Source organism: Oryctolagus cuniculus, chromosome 4, assembly GCF_964237555.1.
Source record: "Oryctolagus cuniculus chromosome 4, mOryCun1.1, whole genome shotgun sequence".
Classification (NCBI taxonomy): Eukaryota; Metazoa; Chordata; class Mammalia; order Lagomorpha; family Leporidae; genus Oryctolagus; species Oryctolagus cuniculus.
The window spans coordinates 144,673,166-144,686,124 of NC_091435.1; the positions used below are offsets into that span (position 1 = coordinate 144,673,166).

The 12,959-nt window shown below is 40.0% G+C and overlaps 1 protein-coding gene across 9 annotated transcripts in view; it reads right to left on the reverse strand.

The window, feature by feature from the left end:
• Window positions 1-12,959, reverse strand: part of NCK1 (NCK adaptor protein 1) — an 88,504-nt gene that overhangs the window by 2,481 nt on the left and 73,064 nt on the right. For all 9 annotated transcript variants that reach the window (XM_002716437.5, XM_070072771.1, XM_008266219.4 and 6 more), the window contains one exon: window positions 1,309-2,021. In XM_002716437.5, the coding sequence (XP_002716483.1) occupies window positions 1,309-2,021 (713 nt within the window). The remainder of the gene's footprint in view (window positions 1-1,308; window positions 2,022-12,959) is intronic.

The window sequence follows — 12,959 nt, forward strand, 5'->3', positions numbered from 1 at the left end:
GTCTTTGGGCCCCTGCACCTGCATAGGAGACCCAGAAGAAGCTCCTGACTTCGGATCAGCACAGATCCGGCTGTTGCGGCCAACTGGGGAGTGAACCAGCGGATGGAAGACTTCCCCTCTCTCTCTCTCTCTCACTCTGCCTCTCCTTCTCTCTCTCTGTGTAATTCTTTCAGTAAAATAATAAATCTTTAAAAAAATAAATAAATAACATCGCTAAATGTAACTTTGGCTAATTTTTATGTTCAAATAGCTCCAGGGAAATACACAGTATTTTGCATTCAAACTGCTCATCTTTTTATCTAACACTCTGAATAGTATGCATCAAAGCCAGAAGGCTCTCTGATACTTTCAAACTCCCAAAGTTTCAGTGAGCCAGAATAGGCATCTCTAAAGGAAAATGGATCACTCTTTCCTACCAACTATGAGCTCTTCTGAGGGCTTAGCTACAGGCCTCATTTTCATGAACTTCACATCAGTAAGTTCAATTAATTACTCCTCTCTTTTTCCTCTCTCTCATTTTCTTCTTACTTGCTTTCAATCTTTTATACAATTAGACATTCATTTTTTGTGCAACTGCATTCACACAAAGCAAATGCCAAACATCATTTGATAAATGGAAAAGCATCAAGGAAAGAAGCCATTTGTAAGAAAAACAAGTGTTACCAAATTCTAATATCCTAGACAGTAGCCCAAATACTCAATATAAGTATGTTCTTCAATTTTCATGGTTTTATAGTTTTACTAGCTATTGCAATAAAATTTTCCTATTATTGTAAATGCATTTCAAACATGGGAAATGTAAAACAGGCTTTTGAGCTATACAAATAAGTGTATTCCAACTTCTAAACAACCAATTTATGAAGGAATTTAAATATCAAATTTTAAGTTTAGGGAATCTCCTATATGTTGTAGGAATTGTGATGATTACTTTATTATGCACTGCATCCAGTAACAACTTAAGAAATATTTTCCCAATTACATCTACTATATTATTCTACTCTCAAGGAAGAAGCCAATGTTCAGTTTCGTCTATTTTTCAGTTTAAAGCAAGAGAAAATATTCTAGGTATGTGAAGCCAACAGAGCTAGTAAAAGTCACATATTCCATGGTATAACACTGCTATAGGTATCTTTTATTAAAAATAGACAGAAGTAGAACAAATACTGACTTCAGCTTCAGAACATTTAAGTTGATGTCCCAGCTTACCACCTTAGGGAAAGATACTTTACTTCTCTCCAGTCTGTTTTTTGTTTTTGTTTTTTAATACCCAGAGCTCTGTTTCCATTCACCTTTGAAAAATCAACTTACCGAAGATTCACTATCACGAATGAGGAAATCTCCTTCATGCCCTCTTTCATTTAATGCCATTTCTGCTTGATGCCTGGTGACTTTGCCATAATACCAAGGATTGCCAGCAAACTTCCCAGTAAGTGAAGGCCTAATATAATCACATTGTGGAGGTGATGGTTCCAAACCCGAGGTTAATGGATTATTCTGCATGATGGTGACATAGTTTTTTGGCACCAGACCAACCATTCCATTGATCTTCCTGCACTTCCACCACTCCGGGTCATTTTCAGGTTTTTCAATAACATCCATGACATCTCCTTTCTCAAAATTAAGTTCTTCATCATTGGATGAGCTGAATGGGTAAAGAGCCTGTACCACATGCAACACTTGCCCAGTATTTAAGTTATTGACAACTGCTGCTAATTTCTCTGATAGAGAACCCACATGGTCACCCAAAGGACTGTCACCTTCTTCAGTTACATAGTTTGAAGGGAACCACCCAATTTGTCCATTGTAGCTACCCCGCCACCACCCATCACTGCATTTCTCCATGACGATCACCTTTGTCCCTTTTATCAGTGATAGTTCATCCTCTCTCTCAGCCATGTAGTTAAATTTCACATAAGCAGGCATGTTGAGGTCATAGAGACGTTCCCCCGGGTCAACAAAGCTATCATCAGCAGGAGATGCAGAATCTGGCACACTAGGTTTTCTTTTCACTTTTCCAATGCCTGTTTAAATCAAAAGGGGTAATGAGAAGAGAACATAAAGTAACAATTAACTAAAAACCAATTTATTCATTATTAAGAAAGGATCTTCAACTCTGTATACCTTTTATAACCTTTACACTTAGATAACAAGTCTCTATGTGGTACAACCAACTCTTTGGAAAATCAGATACAAATTCAAATAAAGATTTAATTTCAGCTGTGTGAGTTAACCTTTTCATCTTTTGTATTATCAAAGACTGTGAAGTAACTACATAAAGTTTTCCTAATATAATGAATTTTTTCTTAAATGCAAATACAGATTTCTCTCTTACCTACAACCTAAATACATAAACATTCCACTAAACCCATATTCTTCGTCTTAATTTATTAATCTAGAACTAGCTGGAAAAAATAATAGATTTTCAGTAGATATGTTAATAGAGCATTTTAGTTATGTTTGGGTAAGTTTTCTCCTCGCGTCTTCAGTTCCCAGGTAGCTCTGTTTACCTTGTGTATTTTAAAATAGCAGACTATTTGTTTCCCTTCAATCCAATCATGTGGAACCTCCACCAGTATGAAAATATTTTTATTTGCTCACAGATACAATCCCAAGAATGTGATACAGTGATTAGTACACAACAGATGCTTAATAAGTATTTGTTGAAGGAGATGAGAAAACTGTCAAATAGTACTATTATCACAAACGTATGCCATGTCAACTTTAGTAAGGCATTTTCTCTGTTGTTCCGTGATTTCATGTTTTGCTTCACCAAGAAAGCTTGCCTAGGTAAACTTTTCAAATTCCTTCCCATTGTCTCAAAACGTTCTCATTATACTCTTTCTTCATCCAAGTCCTCAATCCCTGATCCTTCTGTGGCCCTAACAGTGCTTTTTCTGACCTTTGAGATTCTTTCCCATCCTTATTTCCTTCTTACTCAGTCTCTTCAATTGTCTAAAAAAATACTCAAATCTCTTCTACTCCAAAATAAAGGCTCTTAAGCTCTACCACTTTTTAATTTTTTAAAATTTATTTGTATGTATCTTGTAAATACAACATTTGGAACATAGTAATTCTTCTCACCCATTCTCCTACCCCTCTTCCTCTTCTCTTTCTTGTTTAATCCAAGAAAGAAAAAGAAAAAGAAGAAAAAAAGGGGGGGGGATAAAATGAAAAAAAGAAATAAAGACAGGCAGACAGAAAGAGAGAGAGAGAGAGAGAGAGAAAGAAAGAAAGAAAGAAAGAAAGAAAGAAAGAAAGAAAGAAAGAAAGAAAGAAAGAAAGAAAGAGAGAGAGAGAGAGAAAGAAAGAGAGAAAGAAAGAGAAAGAGAGAGAAAGAGAGAGAGAGAAAGAGAAAGAGAGAAAGAGAAAGAGAGAGAGAAAGAGAGAAAGAGAGAGAGAGAGAAAGAGAGAAAGAGAGAGAGAGAAAGAAAGAAAAGAAAAGAGAAAAGAGAAAAGAGAAGAGAAGAAAAGAAAAGAAAACAAACTGTTACTCAATAGTCCAGACAAGGGCTGTTCAGTTTTTCCTTCTCAAAGGTGATTTTGCACTTTTTTCCCCTTCCTCTTTTCCCTTCCTTCCTCCCCCTTCTTTCCTTTTAGAAACTTAATTATCTTTAAAGAGGAACCCAAGAATGATACATCTTTTGCAAGCTCTTAGACATAACTATAACTTACAAGACATAGTAATATCCTCCACTTAATATACTAAAAAGAAGTGATTGTTGAGAACAAGTTTTACTACTGAGTCTCATGATATAACTCTTTGGGGACAGAGGTCCTGCATGGAAGTTAGTGCACAGTGACTATTATAGTTTATTTAACAATTAACACTCTAATGTATGACATCAGTGATCACCTGAGGCTCTTGACATGAGCTGCCTTGGCTATGGAAGCCTTTTGGATCCACTAGCTCGTCAAGGCCTTAGCAAAGAGGAAATTCTCTCCTCCCTTCAAAGAAAAGTACATTCTTCTTTGGTGGCTGCACTGGGGTCTCACCCACAGAGGTACTTTATTTATGTAGAACATTTTTTGCCAGAGTGTCTTGGCTTTCCATGCCTGAAATGCTCCCCTGGGCTTTTCAGCCAGATCAGAATGCCTTAAGGGCTGATTCTGAGATTGGAGTGCTATTTAAAGTGATTCTATGAGCCTGCTGTATGGACTGCTTCCCATGTTGGAGCCTTCACTCATTTTTAACTCTATTATTATCTCCAGACACTTAGTCCTATTTATATTATCACTTTTATTTATTTTATTTTTTAAAGATTTATTTATTTATCTGAGAGGTAGAGTTACAGACAATGAGAGGAAAAGACAGAGAGAAAGGTCTTCCTTCTGTTTGTTCACTCTCCAAATGGCTGCAACAGCTGGTGCTATGCCGATCTGAAGCCAGGAGCCAGGTGCTTCTTCCTGGTCTCCCATGTGGGTGCAGGGGCCCAAGCACTTGGGGCATCTTCTATTGCTTTCCCAGGCCATAGCAGAGAGCTGGATTGGAAGAGGAGCAGCTGGGACTAGAACTGGTGCCCATAGGGGATACTGCTGCCACAGGCAGAGGATTAACCTACTGCACCACAGCGCCAGCCCCTTATATGATCACTTCAACACTTGTTCCTGTCTATATGGTCACTTTACCACTTAATCCTACCCATTTAATCTCTACAACACTTAAGCTGCTGTTTTACCAGCCAGCTTAAGGGAATTTGGGGCCCTATGGCAAGTTTTTAAACTGTACCCTAACAAGTAAGTCCATAGGAATGTATGCAAAACTATATAGCTTTGCAGTTACAATCTTCATACATTTCACAATTACAACTTTAGGATTTTGGTAATTCTTCCCATTGTGCGTGTCCTCCCACCCACACTCCCACCTCCCTTCCTCTTCCCTTTCTTATTTTCACTCTTACTTTTTACTAACATCTATTTTCTGTTAACTTTATACACACATAGTTACCTCTCTGTTAAGCAGAAGTAGAGTTCAATGGTTAGTATGAAAGAAAAGGGTCACCCACTTCTTTTAAACTATATCATTCCTTAAAGTGTGACCTGGCCTTTTTCTTTAACTTTTTCACTACTCATTCACACCCACACCCACCTCTTTATAATCTGATCCTCTATTTTTTTTTTTAGTATCTCCCTCACCCTTATGTTCTTTTTTTTTTTTTTTTTAAGATTTTTATTTATTTATTTGAGAGGTAGAGTTTCAGATAGCGAGAGGGAGAAACAGAGAGAAAGGTCTTCCTTCTGCTGGTTCACTCCCCAAATGCCCGCTATGGCCAGCGCTGCGCCAATCTGAAGCCAGGAGCCAGGTGCTTCCTCCTGGTCTCCTACGCGGGTGCAGGAGCCCAAGCACTTAGGCAATCCTACACTGCCCTCCCGGGCCACAGCAGAGAGCTGGACTGGAAGAGGAGCAACCGGGACTAGAAACCAGTGCCCATATGGGATGCCGGTGCCGAAGGCGGAGAATTAGCCAAGTAAGCCACGGTGCTGGGCCCAATCTAATCCTCTATTAAAACCATTCTTCAAAAAACTTTGTCATCCCCTTAACTGCCAAATCAGTACCTTTTAGATTCCTCAGCAATCTCAAATTCTCCATGCATTAAATAATTAAGATCAAAGATCACTCTGTCTCTTAAGTTTTCTTCATCTTTTAATTCCCTGAGAGTCTCCTACTTCCCCTCCTTTCCTGTTTACATATTTTTGTGTGCCTCTGTCTGAACTCCTTTGAACTTTGTTATTATAACATTCCACTGTACTTTTTTAACTTGTCTGTCTTCCTTAATATGAGACATAAGCTTACTGAAAGCAGAAAATTAAATCTTATTCCCTGTTAACTCCATTGCTAAGCAGTACTGACATTAATGGTGGGAACAAAATGAATGGTGATTGAGTAATGGATTCCTTAGTTGGAAGTGTTTCCCAAGATGCCATACATGGCTTTCCCCTCTATTTCCAGGAAATTACACACTTTCATTTTCTATAACTTCTATGTACAAGGGTCTTGGATCTCTTTAGAGCTCTAAGCTTTCCGGAATTCAAGCACTACAATTTCAATTGTCACTAGATATCTAAAGATTATAACAGCATCTCAAATCCAACACTCATTTCCAAATAAAAATAATCCCTCCTTTACCCATAAGACAATTTCCTCTGTCCCAATTTTCTTTTTGTTTTCAAGATTTATTTATTTATTTGACAGGTAGAGAGAAAGGGAGAAGGAGAGAGAAAAGGAGAGAAAACGGGAGAGGGGGAGAGGGAGAGGGGGAGGGGGAGAGGGGGAGAGGAAGAGAAGAGAGGGAGAGGGAGAGGAGAGAGGGAGAGGAGAGAGGGAGAGGAGAGAGGGAGAGGGAGAGAGGGAGAGAGGGAGAGAGAGAGAGATTCTCTTTCCACTGGTTCACTCCCCCAAATGGCCACATCGGGGCTGGGGCCAGGCTGAAGCCAGGAGCCTCCTCTGCGTCTCTCACGTGGGTGCAGGGGCATCCTCTGCTGCCTTTCAAGGCACACTAGCAGGAAGCTGGACTGGAAGTGGAGCAGCCGGGATTTGAACCAGCGTTGACATGGGATGTTGGCACTGCAGGTGGAAGCTTCACCTTCTATGCCACAGTGCCAGCCCCTGTCCCAATTTTCTTACAACTAGTTAATGGTATTAACATTCTGAAAAAAAATCACAAAGGAGTGACATCACTAAAAATATCAAAGTAGGGATCTCCAGGGCTCCCACCAAAATGCAATTATTGTGCTGGCAAATATTGTCAGAATCTATGTTTTGCAGAACCCTAGAAGTTTCAAACAATAAAAAACTTATGAAAAAAAAAAAAGCAAACAAAATCAAAAACTACACAAAAAACTACAGCAGGCTTAATACAGAAAGAAGCTGGTGCTGCTCTGTAGTAAAGAGCACTATGGCATTTTAAATTCCCTGCCTACAATCCTGCACATTCCAAGTCAGTGGTGGCTGTGAAGAAGGCAACCTGGACTCCTATGTTAGATGCAGCAATATAGACCTTATTCTTAAAGAACTGTAATTGTAGATTTCAACTCGTCTGGCAAGGTTCCTTAAAGGATCAGTGCAATAGCTTGCCTTGGCTTCTCCTGACTCGGAACATTCTCAGGGCTAGCCTATCTTCCTGGGAGGTTTTTTCCAAAATCATTTAATTGATGCAGCAGCCTAGAGCAAGGAAAAACAAATCAGACAATGAACAGAGAGAGTAAAAGGCCTGGAAAGATCCACCTCCCTGCTAATATGCCTGGGAAAGCAGCGGAAGACGGCCCAAGTTCTTGGGGCCCTGCAACCCACAAGGGAGACTCAGATGGAGTTCCAGGTTCCTGACTTCAGCCTGGCCCAGCCCCACAAGTTGTAACCACTAGGGGAGTCAACCAGTGGATGGGATCTCTCTCTTTTAAATAGATACATACACCTTTAAAAAAATAAAAAGCCTTGGAAAGAAGAAGAAAGAGGATCTATATGAGTAACTAAGACTTTTTAATAAAGATTTTATTTATTTATTTGAAAGGCAGAGTTACAGAGAGGCAGAGGCAGAGAGAGAGAGGTCTTCTATCCGCTGGTTCACTCCCCAAATTGCGGCCAACAGCTGGAGCTGGGCCAGGAGCCAGGGGCTTCTTCCAGGTGTCCCACAAGGGTGCAGGGGCCCAAGCACTTGGGCCATCTTCTACTGCTTCCCCAGGACATAGCAGAGAGCTGGATTGGAAGTGGAGCAGCCAGGACTCGAACCAGTGCCCATATAGGATGCTGGCACTACAGACAGCAGCTTTACCCACTATGCACAGCACCAGCCCCAATTAAGACTTTTTAAAAGATCCTATATACCCCAGGAATTAAGAAGGAAAACAGCCAGAATTTGCCACATGCTCTGGAAATAACCAAGAAGAACCTAGGCTAACCTTCAGGTTCTGATCAAACAGTAAGTGAAGGTTAAGGCAAAACTATAAATGGCTTGGCTTAGAATTTAAAAAGTACACCAACACAGAGCCAATCTGTAAAGACAGGAAGAATATGTTTTTTTCTTTTGGCAAAACTCTGTCAAAACATAGCTGAGGGGCTGGTGCTGTGGTGTAGCTGGTAAAGCCACTGCCTACAGTGCCAGCATCCCATATGCTCGCCAGTTCGAGTCCCATCTGCTCCACTTCAGATCAGCTCTCTTCTGTGGCCTGGGAAAGCAGAAGAAGATGGCCCAAGTGCTTGGGCCCCTGCACCCACATGGGAGACCTGGAAGAAGCTTCTGGCTCCTGGCTTCAGATCGGCACAGCTCCGGCTGTTGCAGCCAACTAGGGAGTGAACCAGCAGATGGAAGACCTCTCTCTCATTCTCTGCCTCTCCTTCTCTCTTTGTGTAACTCTTTCAAATAAATAAATAAATCTTTAAAAAAAAAAAAAACATAGCTGACTGCTAACCATATAGAGCACAGAATTCAAAGGCTACACATGATTAACATAGATCTCACAAAAACAGTTTAGAAACAATCACCAGGAGTCAGCGTTGTAGCACAGTGGGTTAAAACTATTTGTAACACTGGCATCCCATAACAGAATACTGGTTTTACTCCTGGCTGCTTCACTTCTCATCCAGCTCCCTGCTAATGCACCTGGGAAATCAGAAGACAGCTGAACTTCTTGGGCCCCTATGTGGGAGACCCGGATGAAGTTCCAGGCTCCTGGCCTTGGATGGACCCAGCACTGGCTGTTGTGGCCATCTGGGGAGTGATAGATCTTTCTCTCTGTCTCTCCCTGTCGTATCACTCTACCTTTCAAAATAAATAAATAAATAAGCCTTTCAAAAAAGAAAGAAAAAGTTGAACAAGCAAATACTACCATCCAAAACAACAAGCAACAATAAAGAAAACAGAAGACCTGAACAACATTATGAACCAACTAGATCTAACAGGCATATCTAAACAAACAGCATTCTGCAGGATGTTAGGCAACAGAACAAGTCTCAATAAATCTGAGACTGATAGCATTATAAAAAAAAAAAGTCTTCTCTGACCACAACTGAATTAACCTAAAAACTAACAGAAAACTAGAAAATCCACAAACATGTGGAAAATAATCAGCATACTGAAATGGCCACTGAGTCAAAGCAGAAACTACAGGTATGGAGAGAACTTTTAAGAACATACAAAAATATACAGGATGAAGAAAAAGCAATGGACAGAGAGAATTTTATGGCTCTAAAAGATTGCAATAAAAAAAGAAGATTCAAGCCAATAATTTACAATTTATGGTATGACAAAAAAATTAAACAATGAAATTTAAAGCAGGTAGAAGGAAGGATATAATAAAAAATTAGCATAAATACACACAAAAAATAGTAAAACAGAATTAACAAAACCAAAACTTTGTTCTTTAAAAATATCAGTGGGGCCAGTGTTGTAACATAGTGGGTAAAGCCACCACCTATGGAGCCGGCATCCAATATGGGCACCTAGTTCAAGTCCTGGTTGCTCTACTTCCAATTCAGCTCCCTATAATGTTCCTGGGAAAGTAGGGGAGGATGGCCTAAGTACTTAGGCCCCTACACCCATGTGGGAGACCTGGAAGAAGCTCCTGGCTCCTGGCTTTGGACTGGCCCAGCTCTGGCTGTTGAGGCCATTTGGGGAGGTAAAGCAGTGAATGGAAGATCTCTCTCTGTATCTCTCCCCATCTCTCTGTAACTATGCATTTCAAACGAATAAATCTTTTAACAAAATAAAGTATCAGCAAAAACTGATAAATCTTTAGCTACACAGACTAAGAAAGAGACAGAAAGGTATGGACAGAAAGGTAGAACATCAGATAAAGAAAGAGAATTCAAATAATTAAAAGCAGAAATGACAGGGCTGGCATCGGTTACAGTTGCTTCCAATACTGCCATCTCATATCAGAGTGCTGGTTTGAGTCCTGGTTGCTCTGCTTTCAATCCAGCTTCCTGCTAATGTACTTAAGAAGGCAGTGGATGACGCCCCTAGTACTTTGGCCCCTGACACCCATGTGGAAGATTCAGATAGAGTTCCTGATTCCTGGCCTAGCTCTTGCTGATATGCCCATTCAAGGCATGAGCCAGTGGATGAAGGACCCACTGACCTCACTCTCTCTGTCACACTGCCTTTCAAATAAATAAATCTTAAAAACAAATCTGGGCCGGCGCCGCGGCTCACTAGGCTAATCCTCCGCCTAGCGGCGCCGGCACACCGGGTTCTAGTCCCGGTTGGGGCGCCGGATTCTGTCCCGGCTGCCCCTCTTCCAGGCCAGCTCTCTGCTGTGGCCCGGGAGTGCAGTGGAGGATGGCCCAGGTGCTTGGGCCCTGCACCCCATGGGAGACCAGGAAAAGCACCTGGCTCCTGGCTCCTGCCATCGGATCAGCGTGGTGCGCCGGCCGCAGCGTACCAGCCGCGGCGGCCATTGGAGGGTGAACCAACGGCAAAAGGAAGACCTTTCTCTCTGTCTCTCTCTCTCACTGTCCACTCTGCCTGTCAAAAAAAAAAAAAAAAAAAAATCTGAAGGGGTTGGTGTTGTGGCGCAGCAGGTAAGGGTGCTGCCTACGATATAGGCATCCTAAATGGGCACAGAATTGTGTCCCAGCTGCTCTACTTTTTTCCAATTCCCTGCTAAAGTGCCTGGGAAAAGCAGTGGAAGATGACCCAAGTGTTTGGTCCCCTACCGCCTCTGTGAGATACCTGGCTCCTGGCTTCAGCCTGGCGCAGTTCTGGCCATTGTGGACACTGGAGGAGTAAACCAGTGGATGGAAGCTTGTGTATGCTCTCTCTCTGGTTCTCTCTCTATTTTGAATAAATAAATCTTTTCAAAAAATAGAATAAAATAAAACCAAACAGAAGTGAAGTGAGAATATTATTATAGATCTTATAGAAATTTTAAAGGATTTTAAAAAAAATTTTACAAACAACTGTTTGCGAACAAATTAGTTAGCTTAGATGAAAAAGATGAATTCCAAGAAACTCACAAACTACCAAAACTGACTACAGAAGAGAAAAACTTCAACAACTCTGTAACGTATACGATTGAACCAGTAATCAAAAATCTCTCAACAGAGCAAAGCCCAAGACTACCAGGCTTCACAGGTGAATATAACCAATATTTAAAGACTTAATACTAATATTTGTCAAACTTCTCTTAAAAGAAGAGAGGAGAGAGAGAAAACATTTCCTGAACTGTTCTATGAGGCCAGCATTAGCTCCAATACCAAAGCCACCAGAAGAAAATTAACAGGCCAATACTGCTTACAGATATACATCAAATCCTCAAAATCCAATCTATTCAAATCTGCACAGTACTTAGGTTTGATAGTCACCACGAATACTGAGTTAGCAAATACTGAACAACTGCTCCTTGAAGAAAAGCAGATAAAGCCTCTGGTTACTACATAGTCAGTCAATCAGTATATGACCTTGTTTTTTGTGTTTCTCTTTAAAGACACTTTATCATAAATTGTGATTTATTAACCAGACAACTAACGTTACTATAATTAGTGCCTGAATTTTTTTTTCTGTAAGGCAAATCATTATTCCTGTTTAGGAACAATAGACAACACTTCAACACATTTGGGAGCCATTTTAATGACAAAAAGGCAGAAAAATTCAAAGCACATGGTACTAAGACTGTAAAAAGGATACTTGTTTACAGCATGAGAGCTGAAACCAGGTGGAACAACATGTATACATCAAGTGACTCAAATTATTTGCCATTCTATATATATGCAAAGAAGCACGAGAGTATCAATATAGGGGTCACAAACACATTTTAACAAGGAAGTGAATTCACAAATACAGAGTTCATGAAAAATAGGATCACCTATACTAGCAAACTGAATCCAAGAGCATTTTAAAAGGATTGTACAACATGACTAACTGGGATTTATATAAGGGTGGTTCAACATATGAAAATCGCTCAATATAATCTACCACATGAGCAGAATGAAGGGGGGGGAACCAATGAACATCTGATCTGATACAGAAAAAGCACTGAGCAAAATCAAAAACTCTTTCATAACACTCAGCAAACTAGAATTAAATGGAAACTTCCTCGAAATAGTAAAGGAGGTTTACCAAAAAGTTACCTAAAAAAGCTAAAATAAGGATGCCACTTCTATTCAACATTGTATTGGAAGTGCCAGCCAGATCAGTCAGGAAAGAAAAAGAAATAACAAGCATTTAAAGTAGAAAAGAAGTAATATAATCTTTATTTTACAGATATGATCTTACAGACCATCCTAAAAAAAAAAAGCTCTACACACACAAAAAATAAACAAATTTGCTAAAGTTGTTAGATATAAGATCATACAAAAGTGAGCTGTATTTTTCTAGATTATCAACGAATACCCAAAAGAGAAAATTAAGAAAATTCCATTTATAATAACATTTTTAGGATAAAATACACAGAAATAAATATCACCAAAGAATAACATTTATACACTAAATATTACAAAATATTTTTGAAAAATTAAAGACAACCTAAATAAATGAAATTATAGTCTATGTTACATGGCAATGCCATTCAAACTGATACACAGATTCAATGCAAACCTTACCACAGTTCAAATGCCACATTGACCAGTCTAATCTTACTATAGTCCCCTTGTACTTCTGAGGTACCCGTATTACCTCTTTATCTGGGTTTATCCTTTTAGTTATTTATTTTAAAAGAAAAAGTTCCTATCCACTAGTTCACTCCCCAAATGCCCAAAATAGCCAGGTCCTATCCCCAGTGCAGAAGCTGGGAACTGGGAACTCAATCCAGGTCTCCCAAGTGAGTAGCAGGAATCCAATTACTTGAGCCATCATTACAGCCTCCTAGGGTCTACATCAACAGAAACTTGGAGTCAGGGGCTTGAGTTGAGCTTGAATCCCAGTACTCTGATATGGGACACAGGAGTCTTAACTGGCACATTAACCATTAAGCTCAATGTCTACCCTTTCTATTTGTCTTCTAAGTCCTAGTACATAGGATACAAGAGA